Genomic DNA, 17,308 nt, shown 5'->3' on the forward strand with positions numbered 1-17,308 from the left:
AATGAATGGGAAAATGAAGTCCAGGGCCTAAATGATTCAGATATCATGGGGCTAGAAAAATGGTTGCTCTCTCCTTGGGGATTTCAGACGAGATTGAGCGCGTTCAGGGTGGTATGGCCGTAGACTCCTTGGGGATTTCAAATGCAAAAATACTATATGAGTTAGTCCTGATAAGTTAGCATTGATGGTCATTCAGAGGTTTCTAGCTCTTGCTTTGTTCTCACTCCAAAGTCTACTATATCTTTTATTATAACACAGTTTGTAAAATAAATAAATATTTTTAGGCAAAATAGCGTGATAAATTTAAGCTTCACTATAGCCCCTCCAGTCTTGCTGAAAACATATAGAAGTCAAAACATTTTAAAAAGTAACAATGTACATAATGACTCAAAAACAAGATTAGAAATGAGATAGATGTTCAAGGTAATGAGCTCTGGTAGCTGGGTGTTGAGCTCTTAAGGATAATGAAGATTAAATGTGTTCCATGAAAGTTGGCATTGCCTGACCAGGGGGTTGCACAGTGGATAGAGCACCGACCTGGGATGCTGAGGACCCAGGTTCAAAACTTCGAGGTTGAGCACGGGCTCATCTGGCTTGAGTGCAGGGTTGCCGGCTTGAGCGTGGGATTATAGACATGACCCCATGGTCATTGGCTTGAACCCAAAGTTGTTGGCTTGAGCCCAGGATTGCTAGTTTGAGCAAGGGGTCACTGGCTCTGCTGGAGCCTCCAGCTCAAGGCACAGATGAGAATGAATCAATGAATGACTAAGGTGCCACAAATACGAGTCGATGGTTCTCACCTTTCTCCCTTCCGGTCTCTCTCTGTTTCTCTCTCACTGTTTCTCTATCTCTCTTTCTCATAAAAACAAAACAACAGAAATAACCCAGAGTCAAAGATATTATCTGCTGTATATGATAATTTCTAGAGTTCAAAAGACCCAAGATAAAAGCATCTAATCACATTTTAATTCTTCTCTCTTACTCACTCTATTCATACTTGACCCCTTGCAGTTGTCAGTGTTGAAACTAGCCATCCTAGTACAACCTACAGTGGGCTGGGCTGCAATTTTCAGTATTACATAATTAAAGAAATTTTTAGTTAGACAATTGAAAGAATTGAAATTGGGAAATGAACTAGGAGCCAGTTTAAGAATGCAGGATGATTTGGAACTTTATGTGCCATATTGTGTTTCATAAAGAACAGAACTTGGGTCTTCTAATTTCTGATCTTGTGTTGTTATTATTCAATCTTTCCTTAAAAAAAGAATCTGAGATAACAACATTAAGGGTAATTGATACCTAAACATAATTTGTTCTTGTCATTCCCTCTTCCTCCTGTTGCACACCTCCACTAGGTGTCTCCTTCCTCTTTCTAGAATTACCCTTCATAGATAGGAGCTCTTGCTAGAATCTAGAGCACCTTTTTGTTATTTTGTTGTTGTTTTTTAACCTGGAATATGGCATAGGATGGAAGAGAGTAGAGATCCTACTCCTTGCTAAAGTCAAGATACCCACCCTCTTTTTCCAAAGGAATCATCAAAACCAGTAGATTTTCATTGTTTAGACATAACCATTACAGTTGTTTAGTCTATTAATGTATTGCTGATGGTAAATTTTTTGGCAATTTGGATTAAATTGTTTAATTGTTTGTGAAAACTGTAACAATGAATTTTACATGATATAAACTGCTACCTCTGGCTTACAGATGTGAAAGTAAAAGTCTACCACTAAGAAATGACCATGAGAAAATAAATGTCTGGCACCAGTGTTCTAAATATTTGTTCTTTATCTAGGTGTAGATACCTATATTCTTTGGTGGTCAGGCTAAACTTGTTTTCCAGAACCCAAAATCTCCCCATTCTTATGATCATGTTGGTTGATAATACTCTACAAGACTCCTTTAATGAGGTATCATAACATATAAGGATCCCGTTACTCATCAGAATACATTGATTTACCCTCTTACTTAAGAATGTTATATTTAGCCTTTCTAAATTATAATTAATAGCCATGTGATATTGTTTAGGGGCTTTAAAGGAAATATGTAATTGTGCTGGTATAGATGTGCCCATAATTTAATCTTTCTATGTTTATGGGTTTTCTTTTTATGTTCTACCTTGGAGAAAGATTATTTATGTTTTACCTTCTTTGTTTTCTAAGGAATTGGCATTTGATCCATATGAATCATATGCTCGAGATATTTTACGACCTGGTTTTCATGATCGTTTCCTTAGTCAGTTGTCAAAGCCTGGAGCGGCACTTTATTTGCAGGTATAGTAATTTTTAAATCAAAATATATGATATCTGAAAAATAAACTTTAAAAAATTAAATCACTTTGTTTTCTAGTCAATAGGCGAAGGTTTCAAAGAAGCGGTTCAGTATGTTTTACCCAGGCTGCTTCTAGCCCCAGTTTACCACTGTCTACATTACTTTGAACTTTTAAAGGTAAGAGAAATATTCAAATGTGATGCAACTACTTACTGATTCGTTTATGAATTATTATATGAGCACCCATGAACATTAGTCTGTAACTGTTTACTTTTTCTAGTTAAGAAGCAAATGTAAATGAATCTGCAGAACAGTGGCATATTTTCTCCGGTTTTAATAGTGAATAAAAAGCAATAATCAGATATTTTTTATCTTGTGTCCTTACATTTTGTTTACATGGTAATTTGGAACAACCTTGGATTTCTGCCTCCATATCTCTCTTTGGGGACCTCCGCAGATTCAGGGACTTAGATAGTCCTGAATGGGGATAAGGCCTAATGGGGAAGATTTTATTATCTAATTTTCATAGCTCAAGTTTGCCACTATTGCTAGAAAACTGTTTATCATTACTTTAGAACCAGTAAGCTATATATAACCCCAGTAAAAATTCATCATATTATCACAGGTCAAAATGCTCAATTTAAGAAGCATTAACCAAAATGCTTCTTAAGTAAAGGTTCTTTTTTTCCCTCCTTTTTCCTTGTTATACTCTGAAATTGACTAGGTTAAAGGGGAACCTTTTCTGTAAAAATTATAACTCAATATGTAGCTCAAAGTTATTAACTTTTGGCCCTGGCCGGTTGGCTCAGCGGTAGAGCGTCGGCCTAGCGTGCGGAGGACCCGGGTTCGATTCCCGGCCAGGGCACATAGGAGAAGCGCCCATTTGCTTCTCCACCCCTCCGCCGCGCTTTCCTCTCTGTCTCTCTCTTCCCCTCCCGCAGCCAAGGCTCCATTGGAGCAAAGATGGCCCGGGCGCTGGGGATGGCTCTGTGGCCTCTGCCCCAGGCGCTAGAGTGGCTCTGGTCGCAACATGGCGACGCCCAGGATGGGCAGAGCATCGCCCCCTGGTGGGCAGAGCGTCGCCCCATGGTGGGCGTGCCGGGTGGATCCCGGTCGGGCGCATGCGGGAGTCTGTCTGACTGTCTCTCCCTGTTTCCAGCTTCAGAAAAACGTAAAAAAAAAAAAAAAAAAAAGTTATTAACTTTTAAATACTTATGTACTTAATATTGTCTCCTTTAGATTATGGATAATATGTCCTTAAAACAATTTTTTTCAAAAATTTTAAGTAATGGGTGAGATAATACAGATATTCTATTTTTCTTTAGCTTTTAAAAGAATGTTTCATTAAAGAAAAACTCAATTTAATATGACTTTGTTATGGAGATTGTAGTACTAGAAATCAAGCTTATAGTTTGCAGGAGAACATGACAAAGTGGGCTCTCTCTAATGTGTCGGTGATGAATAGAAGGCCTTTGAATTTAATAAACTAGGTTTCTCATCCCTACATTTTCCCTGTTTCCCCAGGTCTCTACACTGTAGTAATTTGGACTGTGGTTATATTTCTGAAGTAAGAATGTTTGAATTGGGAAAGGACTAAGGTAGTTTAAGGACTTAATCACCAGGAGGAATTACAGAGCTCTTAGCTCTTTGTTCTAGACTTCAAACAAAATACCATTTAAGGTCTTTGGTAATATAAGATGATTATTTTAAGAGAATAATCAAGAGGAAGCACTTTGTGTGTAAAATCATTCTTTAACCAACAATTCATTATGGCAAACCATAGTAATAATGGGACATTTGCAAACAAGTTTGTAATATAGCCTCCTTCTTCTTATTAACAATAAGATTTTTACCTGAGACTATAATTAAATTCACAAGGATTAAAATATACATAAAACTTCAAAGCAATTATTAATTTATAAATAAGAACAAAAAGCCTTGATGAAGGTTCAGAAAGCTGTAAAACCTAATAATCATAATACTATAAGAGAAAGTAATTATTTACTCTCTCCAAGTACAGGCAATTAAAAAAATTTTTAATTGATAGTTATGGTAACTTTTTATTTTATAGGTACATTGTTCAGCAATTAAAAGGATTTCTATGGTTTAAGCATGAATAGCCCTGGTTCATATTACTTCCTAGAATTTTGTGAACTAGACTTGAAGAATGGGCCTTCATTTTTCTCCCTTAACATCACAAGTATTACAAAAAAATGTAACCCCAGGTGCTTAAGTATAGGAATTGTGGGAAAAGATTACGGTTAAAAACTGAGAGCTGCATAATGCAGTGAGTGGAAAACTTAGGGGCAAGAACTGAGAAATGGCCTGAACAGGTGATGGTGCAGTGGGATAGAGTGTTGACCAGGGACGCTGAGGACCCAGGCTTGAAACCCCAAGGTCGCTGGCTTGAGCGTGGGCTCTCCAGCTTGAGTGCAGCATTGCTGGCTGGAGCCCCCCCCCCCCCCCCCCCCAGTCAAGGCATGGATGAGAAGCAATCAATGAACAATTAAAATGCTGCAACTATGAGTTGATACTTATCATCTCTTGCCCTTCAGGTCTGTCTGTCTCCGTCTCTGTCTCTCTGTCTCACTTAAAAACAAAAGAAAAAAAAGAACTGAGAAATGTTAAAAGCAGGAGGGTTTTTTCCCCCTCCCAAAATAGCCTTTCTTTAATGCTACATAAAGCAAACTGCAAAAGGCAGATATGAATTGTGCTACCTCAATCACTTTAAACACCCACTGTTGACCCACTAGTAGTGTGCTAAAAAGTCCTTGAGAGGAAATATGCTCTGCAGTCCCCTTTCACAAATATCTTGTATGTATTTGTTAATGGCTTTGTTTGGCTGCTTTTCCAGTTTGTAAGTGGGGTATCAAATATCTTCTACTCTAAATCATTTTTTCTCTACTTTTTTTTCATATTCTGCATGCATCTGGTTTAATTGCTATATACTTAAGACCAGTTTTTATACTGCCCATGAGCTGAAATGTTAATACCAACAATAAGAGATTTAGAAAACTAACTTCTCTCTAGTCCATAAAAATAAGGCCAGCAGAGATCTGCCTCACGTTTAGTCCCTTGAACTAGCTTTCTAAATTTAGAAACCTACTGTTTATTCCTTTTAGTGTATTCTTTGTTTCAGATATTGTATTCTTCATTTCTGACTAGTTTGTTTTTTATGGTTTCAAAGTCCTTTTTTTTTCTTTTTTTTTTTCTTTTCTGTATTTTTCTGAAGCCGGAAACAGGGAGAGACAGTCAGACAAACTCCTGCATGCACCCGACCGGGATCCACCGGGCATGCCCACCAGGGGGCGACGCTCTGCCCACCAGGGGGCGATGCTCTGCCCCTCCGGGCGTCACTCTGTTGCGACCAGAGCCACTCTAGCGCCTGGGGCAGAGGCCGAGGAGCCATCCCCAGTGCCCGGGCCATCTTTGCTCCAGTGGAGCCTCAGCTGTGGGAGGGGAAGAGAGAGACAGAGAGGAAAGAGAGGGGTGGAGAAGCAGATGGGCGCTTCTCTTGTGTGCCCTGGCCAGGAATCGAACCCGGGACTTCTGCACGCCAGGCCGACGCTCTACCACTGAGCCAACCGGCCAGGGCCTCTAAGTCCTTTTTTATGCTTGCTATCTCATTGTTAAAGTTCTCACTTTGTTCCTTGAACATCTATATAATCATCACTTTGACCTCTATATTTGGTAAATTACTTGCCTCCATTTGATTTAGCTCTTTTTCCAGAGATTTCTCCTGTTCTTTTATTTGGGGCATGTTTCTTTGCAACTGAAATGTCCCTCTACAACCTCAGCCACCACCCATGGGAGCAGAGCCAGCCTTTTTCACGTCTCCACCCTTCCTACCAGTCTTGATGAGGCTTCTTCTGTAGATCCTTGGTTATAAGACTTTTCTTCAGCTAGTCTTCAATGGTTATTCAGGTTGATTGTTTTATATTTTAGTTGTAATTCTAGTTTGGTCTCAGGAAGAGGTGACTGTAAGATCCACCTATTTGGCCTCCATCTTGGATCTCCCCAAAGTGCTTTGATTTTTTATAATAAACTCATCAAGTAGGCAGGGCAAGCTTTTATTTAAAAACTCCATTGACAGATGGGAAAAGTGGAGTTCAGAAGTCAAGTAATTTGCCCCAAGGTCATACAGAAGTGAAGTCAAATTTGATCCTATGTTTAATATCTTCAAGTTCCTCTCCATTGTATTGCATCTTATTCTGTATATTTATTTTCTTTATCATCTCATTACCTATAACATTAATATCAGAATCAAAAACCTAAGACCAAATTTCACACTTCAAAAAAACTCATCTATCTGCCTACAGTTGTGCAAAGTGCTATGAAGTAAAAAAAATATTTATCCCTCATTTCAGTAATATGCATCTGAGAAACTGCACATTAATGCCGGTCACAAGGGTGTGACATCTTTTAACACTGCTTCTACTTTATTTTTAAATGTGGAAAACATGATTGCATGTTGATATGGATAGTAATATATAAAGAAGAAAAAGACTCAATATATTTTGACACATTTAAAATTTTTATTGTGGTAGAAAGAGTTGAATTGGTATCAGCTTTATCCTTAAATAATATGATCTTATTATTTTTTGTCCACAACTGTTCTCCTGGCTCAGATTTGTCATTTTCATTTTATAGCAGTTAGAAGAAAAGAGTGAAGATCAAGAAGACAAGGAATGTTTGAAACAAGCAATAACAGCTTTGCTTAATGTTCAGAGTGGTATGGAAAAAATATGTTCTAAAAGTCTTGCAAAACGAAGATTGAGGTGAATATTTTCTCTTTTTGATAAGCCTCTTTTTCACTTTGAATATTATACTATAAATTCAGGGATCCAAGTTCCCTTCTCAAGTAAACAATGAAGAAAATAGTTTTAGTGACAAGCTTGGTCTTTCAGAGGAAGTGACATCAAAGCCAAGAGAATTTGTTATTGTTTGAAAAACCTTTCATATTGTGCATTTTCCTTGCATACTCCCAGACAAGACCTCCTGAGAGTCAACTGGTAAGCTAAAGGAGAGATGGAGCAAAATGTATTGGGTAGATTTATGTCAACATCATTGTTCTGTCAAAGTATCCCTTATATTAGAGATTATTTAACTTGAGACATTAATTCAGATAATATTGCTTCCAGTTTCCTAATGATAATATGTGCATATTTTTTAACTTTGAGTTTTGTCTACTTGAGCATTTCTAAGCAATTTTTAAACCTCTTAAATTATTTTTTTTCATTATATTGGGATGCTTTTTAATATTTGTTATTCAAATATTTGTAGCCAAGGTAGAAATAATCATTTGTAGCTGAATTTATATAGTACAATTTTGTCAATACTAACTGTTCTTTTTAGAGCACTAAAAAACATCTCTACTGTGTTGCTTCCATTTCCAAATTGTGTAATTTTTGTAACACTAATATATTCAAAGAATTAGTAAAAACCTTCTCAATGTGACTTTTTAAAATGCACGTTTACATTATCTTTTATTTACATGAATTCTAGGTTCTCTGTCATCTGTGTACTAATAATGTTTTTTCCTTTATCCCAGTGAATCTGCATGTCGGTTTTATAGTCAGCAAATGAAGGGGAAACAACTAGCAATCAAGAAGATGAATGAGATTCAGAAGAATATTGATGGTTGGGAGGGAAAAGACATTGGACAGTGTTGCAATGAGTTTATAATGGAAGGAACTCTTACACGTGTAGGAGCCAAACATGAGCGACACATATTTCTCTTTGATGGCTTAATGATTTGCTGTAAATCAAATCATGGGCAGCCAAGACTTCCTGGTGCTAGCAATGCGGAATATCGTCTTAAAGAAAAGTTTTTTATGAGAAAGGTACAAATTAATGACAAAGATGACACCAGTGAGTACAAGCATGCTTTTGAAATAATTTTAAAAGATGAAAATAGTGTAATATTTTCTGCCAAGTCAGCTGAAGAGAAAAACAATTGGATGGCAGCACTGATATCTTTACAGTACCGGAGTACACTAGAGAGGATGCTTGATGTGACAATGCTGCAGGAAGAGAAGGAGGAGCAGATGAGGCTCCCCAGTGCTGACGTTTATAGATTTGCAGAGCCCGACTCTGAAGAGAATATAATATTTGAAGAAAACATGCAGCCCAAGGCTGGAATTCCAATTATCAAAGCAGGAACTGTTATTAAACTTATAGAGAGGCTCACATACCATATGTATGCAGGTAAGAAATAAGAAGTTGCCTGTGACTTTAATTTTCCTGTTTCAAGCTGATTTTCTCTGCTACACTGATCAACGTACCTAAAATAGAAAGCAAACTAACCCAAGACATCCATATTATCACTGTTCATTTTTCTTTGACAAAAAATACTGCTGTTTATATTTCTTTGAAATTTTATACTTTTTTGTACTACCTTTACATATATTATTTTTAACTTTACAACCAGAGTTATAAATGAGAAGTTATACTCACTTGGCTAAATTTACCCAGTTAGAAAGTGGCAGCAAGAAGACTAAACGTAGTGACAAATCATCATCATTAGCGTCTTAAAACCTTTCTATACCTGTACCTCTTTTTTCTTTCTTTCTTTTTATTGAGATTTTAAAATCAGTAAAAATTTTAATATACATCTACCACCAATATCATGCTGATAGTACAAATATGCACAGCATTGGTTTTTCTTAATTTCCATTTCTAAAACTTACTAAATATAGCAATCCTGGAAGTCATTTAAGTTTTCAGTATTTTTTGTTTTTTACAACTGATGTTATTGAAGAAAACAGCTTCACCATAGCAGGGCAATTTTTAGAGACAGACATGTCCAAAACACCTAGGAAGATTGCTATAGGCTGAATCAAATGTAATGTTTAAGAAGGATCCCATATAACAATTCATTTTTAAGTAATCTTATTTCTTCTAATAAAGTAATACATGATAATCCAGTATTCTTCAACCTTCAACTTGTCAAGTATAGAATAGTAGAAAGAGCATTAAATCTGGATTTTACCCCCCTCTGTTATAGTTTTTTAAGGTCTCAGAACCATAGTTTTTCATTTCAAAAATCAACACAACAGCTACCTTAGAATATTATTGGAAAGAAAAAAAATGAAATACTATATTTGAAAGCTTTTGTAAATATAAATGTAAACTTATTTTCAGAGAATATTTTTATTATAAAATCAAATGTAGTTCATATAGCAAATCCTATTCTTAAATAGTTGAATGTGAAAATTAACCTCCATCTCCATACTTCTGGCTTATAGCTCTAGGAGATGTGTGTTTCTATGGAAATTTTTCTTCACTTTTGAAAGTATTATAAATGGGTTCTCACTTCTCTCTGGAAACTCTTCCAGTACAAATTAAATTAAGCTTTCAAAAATATCCATTAATCCACTGTAATAAAGATGAATAGTATTTGATAATGCTAATCTGTTCAATTTATTAAATGCCCAGTCAGAACTACTTATATAGCCTGGAAACTATCAGGGCCACCTTGCAAAACTGTAAAATTAAGTCAGAATATTTGTATCAGTGATATAAAGCACTTTATAAATATAAATTTGTTTCGTTGTCTCCATGTGTCTCTGGGATAAATAAGCCAGTGGTTTTGTTTTTAGTTTTTATTTGGCCTCTAATTGTTAGCTCTTTTACTAGCCTTTTGCATAGTAAAAGAATATTGTTTACCAAAGGCAAAATTTAAAAGTAGTTTGGGTCCTCTAAGCCAGTGGTCCCCAACCCCCGGGCCGCAGACCAGTACCGGTCCGTGGGCCATTTGGTACCGGTCCGCAGAGATAGAATAAATAACTTACATTATTTCTGTTTTATTTATATTTAAGTCTGAACGATGTTTTATTTTTAAAAAATAACCAGATTCCCTCTGTTACATCCATCTAAGACTCACTCTTGACGCTTGTCTTGGTCACGTGATACATTTACCCATCCCACTCTATAGGCCGGTCTGTGAAAATATTTTCTGACATTAAACCAGTCCGTGGCCCAAAAAAGGTTGAGGACCATGCTCTAAGCACATACTATTTAGTAGTAGCAGGTAGTAGCTGAAATATCAATAATATATTGAAAGAAGACTATTCTGGAATTCCAATTTTACTATTGATTTTTCACCTAGAAACTTCTGTAGTTAGTGTATTCATTTTACTGACCCCAAAATAAATCAAGGCATAGGAAATTTAAATAAGCTGCCTAGGATTTTTACATAAAAAAAGAAAGATTATTCTGTTATCTTTTTTTACATATGAAACTGTTTTTTGAGAAAAGGTACAATTATCAGTAATTAATGTGACCTATCTATTTAGTTGATCTTCATTAATTTCTTTTTAAGATCTAGAATACAACTACAATGTTTTATTAAATTACCAAAAAATTTGTGGTTGTAGAATTCTTATTTCTCTGTTATTTTAAGGTTGTAAAAGATCAAATTGCTCTTCTTTGCCATATCATTCTGATTAACCCTTTGAGTAGTGAGTTTTTTGTTAACCTTCTGAGGGAGGACGTACATGAATGTTTGTACTACTCAAAGGGTTAAGTGTCTTAGAAGATTCACAGAATTTTTTAGCATAAGCTTTCTAAACCGTCCATCGTTTTATTTTTAAGAACTTTGTGTTGAATTCTTACACTGTTTAGAGTAAAATCAATTCTTCAATTTAATTTTCCTGTAGACAAATGTAAGTGGCAAATTCTGAAGAAGACTTCCTAGTGTTTACTATCATAAGTCAGTATTGAACTGGAAGACATTTTCAGATTCTAAAATTTGTAATAAAAGTGTTTCTGTAAAACTCAATTGTTAGTGATAAAATTTTTCTTTAAACTGCTTGTGGTATTTTACAGAATTTTTGATTGTTAATGGTAAGAACTTTAACCTGTTCTTTAAACTGTTGTATTTCATAGTCCTGACTTATAATTATTAATAAGTAGTTTCAGAACTACAATGAAATATTTCCTTTTTAGGGAACTGTGCCTTTTAAATATTTTTTGAATGAGGACACTTTAAAACAAACAAAATTTGAGCAAGCATAGCTGACAGTTTTTCTATAAATTGGTCAGTCCTCTTTCCTTAATGTACACATTAGCCAAGACTGTAGACAGAGTACTTATGCCATCCTGTTTTATTAGATACTTTTTAATAAAATGGTCATACTTCTAGTTAATATAAAACACCTAAATTTCTAGACTTGTAGAACTTTGCAATTTGTATATTGAAATTTAAATTGACAAGGTTGTCTTACTTTTTTTTAAATTAGTTTTTTAAAAATGTCTTTCATTAATTTCTTAAGGTATAAAATGTCAGTATTGGTTTCAAAAATTTGGCTAAGTTTTTTGACATTTTTCTTTTCTTCTTTTGAAGCTTAATTAAATACTTTAACTTAATTATCATAAACATATTACTGCTGTAACTAGAAACAACAAGCATCTTTTTTGAGTTGTGGTTTACAGAACACACAAATTAGTATTAGTTTGTTTGGGCTCTCTGTAAGGTCTGTTACTGAATGAATGTATTACTGGCAATAGAATATGTTTTTAATAGACCATCTATAAACTTGTAAAACATGAAAGTAGTTAATTTTTAAGCAGTTATTATTTTTCTTCCAGTTCAAATGGACTCTGAGCCCTTACTACAATGATAATGCATCAAGTTACCATTTGTTTTAAGAACTATTGATCTGCTCTTTTTCTTTCCTTTTTTTGAGGGGTAGGTAGAATGGAATAGGAGGGGTTTGGTTAGTTGGTTGATAGGTATTTATTGAAGAACATACACTACAAGTTGTGGCTTCATTAAAACAAAAGCTAAAATTTAACTTGTACATTTTTATTATAGCATACAGAATTATAATAAAAGACTGATTATAATACAATAAGAGACTTCAATAACTACTGCTTACAGATATTTTTTAGATTATAGATTGGTCACACATTATCATAAAAAGCAGAAGGAAAACCAGTTTAACATTACTTAATTCAGACTTTGCTGTGTCTCCAGCCAACTTAATCCATGAAGTATTTCGCAGTAATTTATGAAATAAAGCAATAGATCTCTAGTGTTAGATGAGGTGACCAACTCATTACTTTATAGATGAAAAAATCAAGGCCCCTGAAGCTTATATGATATCATAGGTAAGTGCAGAATGAGAACTACACATTAGGTTTCTTGACACTTTTGTGTGTGTGTGTGTGTGTGTGTGTGTGTGTGTGTGTGTGTGTGTGACAGAGAGACAGACAGAGAGAGGCAGACAGGGACCGACAGACAGGAAAGGAGAGAGATGAGAAGCATCAAGTCTTCATTGTGGCTCCTTAGTTGTTCTTTGATTGCTTTCTCATATGTGCCTTGAGCGGGGGTGTCTATAACTGAGCAAGTGACCCCTTGCTCAAGCCAATGACCTTGGGTTCAAGCCAGCGACCTTGGTATTCAAACCAGCGACCATGGGGTCATGTCTATGATCCCACACTATGCCAGTAACCCCCCGCTCAAGCCAGTGACCTTGCGCTCAAGCTGGATGAGCCTGTGCTCAAGCTGGCAACCTCGGGGTTTCAACCCTGCCTGGGTCCTCTGCGTCCCAGTTCGATGCTCTATCCACTGCGCCACCGCTTGGTCAGGTAGATTCTTGACTCTTAATAGAATATACTTTCTACTATGTTACACTGACTCATACAAGTTGAATTCTTTTCATTAGAACATAATTTTTATTATGTGTATGGAATAATAAAAATAAGGCTTGGTTTGAATTGCCAGTAATATAAGTGTTTTTTCATTTCTGGAAAAATAGGTCTACTATGAAAATATAGTCAGAGTAACTTTTTTTCTTATTGAAATAGGTAATAAGTTCTAACTAGGAACTTTCATTTTAATGTAAATATTTTATTATATATTTACATACTGGTTATCATACTTTTAATTTTTATCTAAACCCAGTCATTAGTCTGTTGGTGGTGTGTGCTCTCTAAAGGAAAGCTTTCTGGGAGAAAAAATTAAATGTAGGTGAATTAGAAAGTACTTACTTGTTTAAAAGATTGCAACAGGGTTTTATGTGGAACCTAATTTATAGTTTGTCGCACAGATCCAGTGTTTGTGTACAGGTCATAATTCACTAACTACATCAGAACTTTGGAATTCATCCCAGAGAGCTAGGGACAGAATTATCAAGTTAGACAGATCATTCTGAGTCTGGCAGGGATATAAAGAGACTTTCCTTACCTATACAGTAATAAGGCACAAATCAGTGGGCAATAAAGAAGAGGAGATAAGAGTAGGAATTTCATTTTGGTTACAGTTATAGGCAATAAAGTACAAACTAATATTGAGACTTAAAACAGCATGGGTAAAGAAATGTTGGGTGATGGTATATCTGGTGTGACATTTTAGACAAATGAGGTAACCTGGAGGTAGGGGTAATAATTTAGAACTGATATATGAAAATAAAAGTTTTTCATATTGAAATGTGGGCAAAAGGTGCTTCCCATGCATGGTAAACTTCTCTTGTATGGAAAATGATACTGAAAAACTTAAGCCAGTTGATGTTTTTCTCTAAAGTATTTACTATTTTATGCCATCATTTACAAAATCCTCAAAAACCTGCATCAGATTTCTTTTGAGATTGTGCCCTATGTAAGCTCATTTTGGGTGTTTTAATTTAAAAGTCTTTTGAATAGTTTTTGATCTATAGGGCAGTGCTTTTCTATTTTTAAACTCTAATTTTTTTAAGTGTTTGTGCGTCAGCATAGCAGTCTGTTTCCTTTTTTGAGGAATTCAAGAGTGATTGTTTATAAATCCTTGTTGAGGAGCTTATTGTTTGTTGTACCCTTTTAAATGGCTGTATTAAAGGGAGAATTATCACGTGAACAGACATCCTGATGAACAGTGTTTCACTATGGTGGCTGGGGGAAGGGTATTCTTTACATAAATAACTCTCTAGGGTAATAACTAACTCATAAATTTCATTGACTATGCCAAATAAAATGTTAAGTGTTGATCAAAATAAGTACATACAAAAAAGGTTTGAATTTATCACCTCAAATCTAGTATGCTATATTCTGAACATTAATGTAAGTATATTCTGAGTTCCTCAGATTTCAAAGGACTGTGCAGTCAAATATTATCAAAGTCTTAGAGAGAGGGAGACAGGCAGCTAGAAAAACTAGCAGAAAATAGTAACTAAAACTCATGCTTGAAATAACCTGGGACTAGACCAGGAACATGATGGTAGTGAGCAGGTATTTATATGGACAGAGGGATTCTGAGCAGCAGGTGAGCATGGTGGAGATCATAGTTCAGGCATTTGAGTTGAATAGAAGAGAAAACTTCCACAGAGGAAGTTTTTGTTATTGCTGATATTGAAATCCATTAGGGGTTTGTTTGAGAAAGAAGTTTGTGGAATTACATCCACAAACAAGTGATAAACAGAAAGATGAGAATATCAAAATAGTTGATTTTAATTTTCTCCACAAATATATGTTTGTGCTTATGTTTTAAAACCAAACCAGCCTGGCTTTTGTATCTTTATGCATTTGCACTCCTTCTGTCTCTGAAATACCGTTTTCTAATATAGGTAAATAATTGCCACTCACACAACCAACAGAGGCAAAATAAAACTTAGCTTTTATCATTGCCTGATAAATGTAAGTAGGTCCTTTGTTTTCTTACAAAATTATAACCTGTCCTTATTAATGGGTTTTGTTTTAAATTTTTCCATTGATTTGAGAGGCAGGGAGGGGAGAGAGGGAGGAAGGGAGAGAGAGAGAAAGAGAGAGAAGCATAACTCGTTCGCTTAGTTGTTACATTCAGTTGTGAACTCATTGATTGCTTTTCCTATGTGCCCTGCCTGGGGTTCAGACCCATGACCCCTGGCATGCCAGGATGATTCTTTATCTACTGAGGCACCCTGCCAGGGCTAGTAATGGGTATTTTAAAAATATCAAATTCTCTCAGTGCCTTACATCATCAATACAATAAAGGTCTCCAGTGTAGTGACATGGTATATGCTACAATCACTGAAATGGGGAAATAAATAGAAATAAAAATAGCTTCTAGAATATGTACCCTTTTTTGTATAAAATTTCAAATGCAGATTTTAGGTCCTCTCAATATAAGTTTTTCATTTATTCTTCATTGTGTTAGACTAAAAATAGAGTCTAAATTAATACAAGCCTAGGAATATATTCAGCCTTTAAAATTTTTTTTGAAAGTACTTAAACTTTTGCCAAATTTTCTTGGTTTATTTTTAGCTTCTGTTTTGTTTTTTTTTTTCCTTTTCTGGCAAGACTACTCATTTCTAATCAAGCTAAAAACAACTTTAACTTGAGTCACTTTAAAACTTAGTAGAACTGATGACTGTAGGAGTGTTTATTTCACTGCCAGCTTCAGAAACTCCCCTTCAAATACTGTGTACAGGAAGGTACAGCTGCTACTTCCTAAAATCTGGAACAAGGCTTAACAAGAATTATAGGATCACAATTAGACTGCTAATTTTTCAAAGATTTTGTAGTGCCTTTACCCAAGATTAGCAGTTTATAGCTGTATTCTGAATTAATCATTTAAATTTCTGTAGTGATTATATAATTCATGTATTCATTCTTTATATTTAGATCTCACCACCGTGGGAACCTTAAGGGATCCTTTCATCCGGGGAGGTTACATGATACAGTAGGAAAAAAAGCACCAAATCAGGAATTATACAATCTACATTATGATACCGTCTCTGTCACTCTATTGTGTCACCCTAGATAAGACTTAGTAAATTCTCGTATGTAGAAAGGAAAAATATATCACTTCACAGAAATCATATGGAATAAATGATGAGAATGCTGTTTGAAAACTTTAGAGAACAGACATCAGGAATTAATGTGACCCCCCGCCTTGACTGATGTGGCACTGAAACACATTGTGACTTTTTCAGCATTGTCATCAGTTACTAATGCACTGAAATGGCCAGAGGTTTTGGTTTAAGATGAAAAGACCATTTTAAAATGGTATGCCTTTAAAAAGAGCCAGTTTTTTTAAAGTATTTTTAATTCACTAAGGACTTTTATTGTTTTTCAACTTAAAAGTACCTTTAATACCCCACAACTTTTTAGCCTGACTTAGATGACACTCAAGAAGAAATGGATATGGATATCAATTTTAGACTTTTAGACTGAAACAAACTTTTTTTTTAAAGTAAGGATAGGTCACCCTAAATTTGGAACAGAATTCAGGGGTACTTGGAGCACTTTGTAGGTCTGGGCTCTCTCTCCAGCAGTGACAGCTCAGCATCTCTGCAGTGGCTACTGCTTTTGCTTCCTAAACACATGATATTTTGAGTAGCCTCACCTTACAAATAGATTTGCAGAACAGGAAGAAGATTCTTGAAAGGGAGAACTGTGATGAAACCGATATAAATCTCTGTTTTAAAATCTTGTACAGCCTTCTGTTTTTAAATCTTTTCTTCTGGTTGAGACATTAGTCTTTAACGTTTGAGGAACTCTGTAACTGAAGACAAACAATAAAATACCAACAGAGGAAATTACTAAAGGGTTGTTTGTGTTGAAATTACTTTTATCAGTAACCCACTCTAGCCTCAGAAGGTATAAAGTGAAAGGAGAGGAGGGGCATTTAAAACCAATGTATTTTTGTTATTAAATTTTTCTTTAACTTAAAAAAGTATTATCTTAAGCTCTGAGTTGTCTGATATTTAACTCAATTATTATCTTGATGACCACATATACCAATCAATTGGAAATAGATTTCAATTTTATGATAAATCCATGAATTAGCTTTTTGGAGAAAAAATTAATATATTATAATTATTTTATTGTAAGACTAAATTTAGAGTTCTTAATCAAACAGAATCAGTTTAAGTAGAAATTTCCAAACAAATTAATTCTGATACCTGCTAAATCCTATGCTAATAAAAGATACTCTACTTCTTATGAAGGGTCCACAGTGTATATATAATCTAATAAAAATAAAGGTGCTTGTTAAGCTCAATGAGTTCATCATTAAATTAGAGCTTAGCAGTCCAGTGTAAAATATGAAAATAATTCTTCTGATAAGAAAATCAAGTTAAT

General features: G+C 35.0%; 1 protein-coding gene across 2 annotated transcripts in view; it reads left to right on the forward strand.

Moving 5' to 3' along the window:
• SOS1 (SOS Ras/Rac guanine nucleotide exchange factor 1) overlaps positions 1-17,308 on the forward strand; it is a 117,984-nt gene that overhangs the window by 63,954 nt on the left and 36,722 nt on the right. For both annotated transcript variants that reach the window (XM_066378438.1, XM_066378439.1), the window contains exons 7-10: positions 2,161-2,271; positions 2,348-2,446; positions 6,920-7,047; positions 7,821-8,476. In XM_066378438.1, coding sequence (XP_066234535.1) covers positions 2,161-2,271; positions 2,348-2,446; positions 6,920-7,047; positions 7,821-8,476 — 994 coding nt within the window. The remainder of the gene's footprint in view (positions 1-2,160; positions 2,272-2,347; positions 2,447-6,919; positions 7,048-7,820; positions 8,477-17,308) is intronic.

This window comes from Saccopteryx leptura, chromosome 3 (assembly GCF_036850995.1).
Source record: "Saccopteryx leptura isolate mSacLep1 chromosome 3, mSacLep1_pri_phased_curated, whole genome shotgun sequence".
Taxonomy (NCBI): domain Eukaryota; kingdom Metazoa; phylum Chordata; class Mammalia; order Chiroptera; family Emballonuridae; genus Saccopteryx; species Saccopteryx leptura.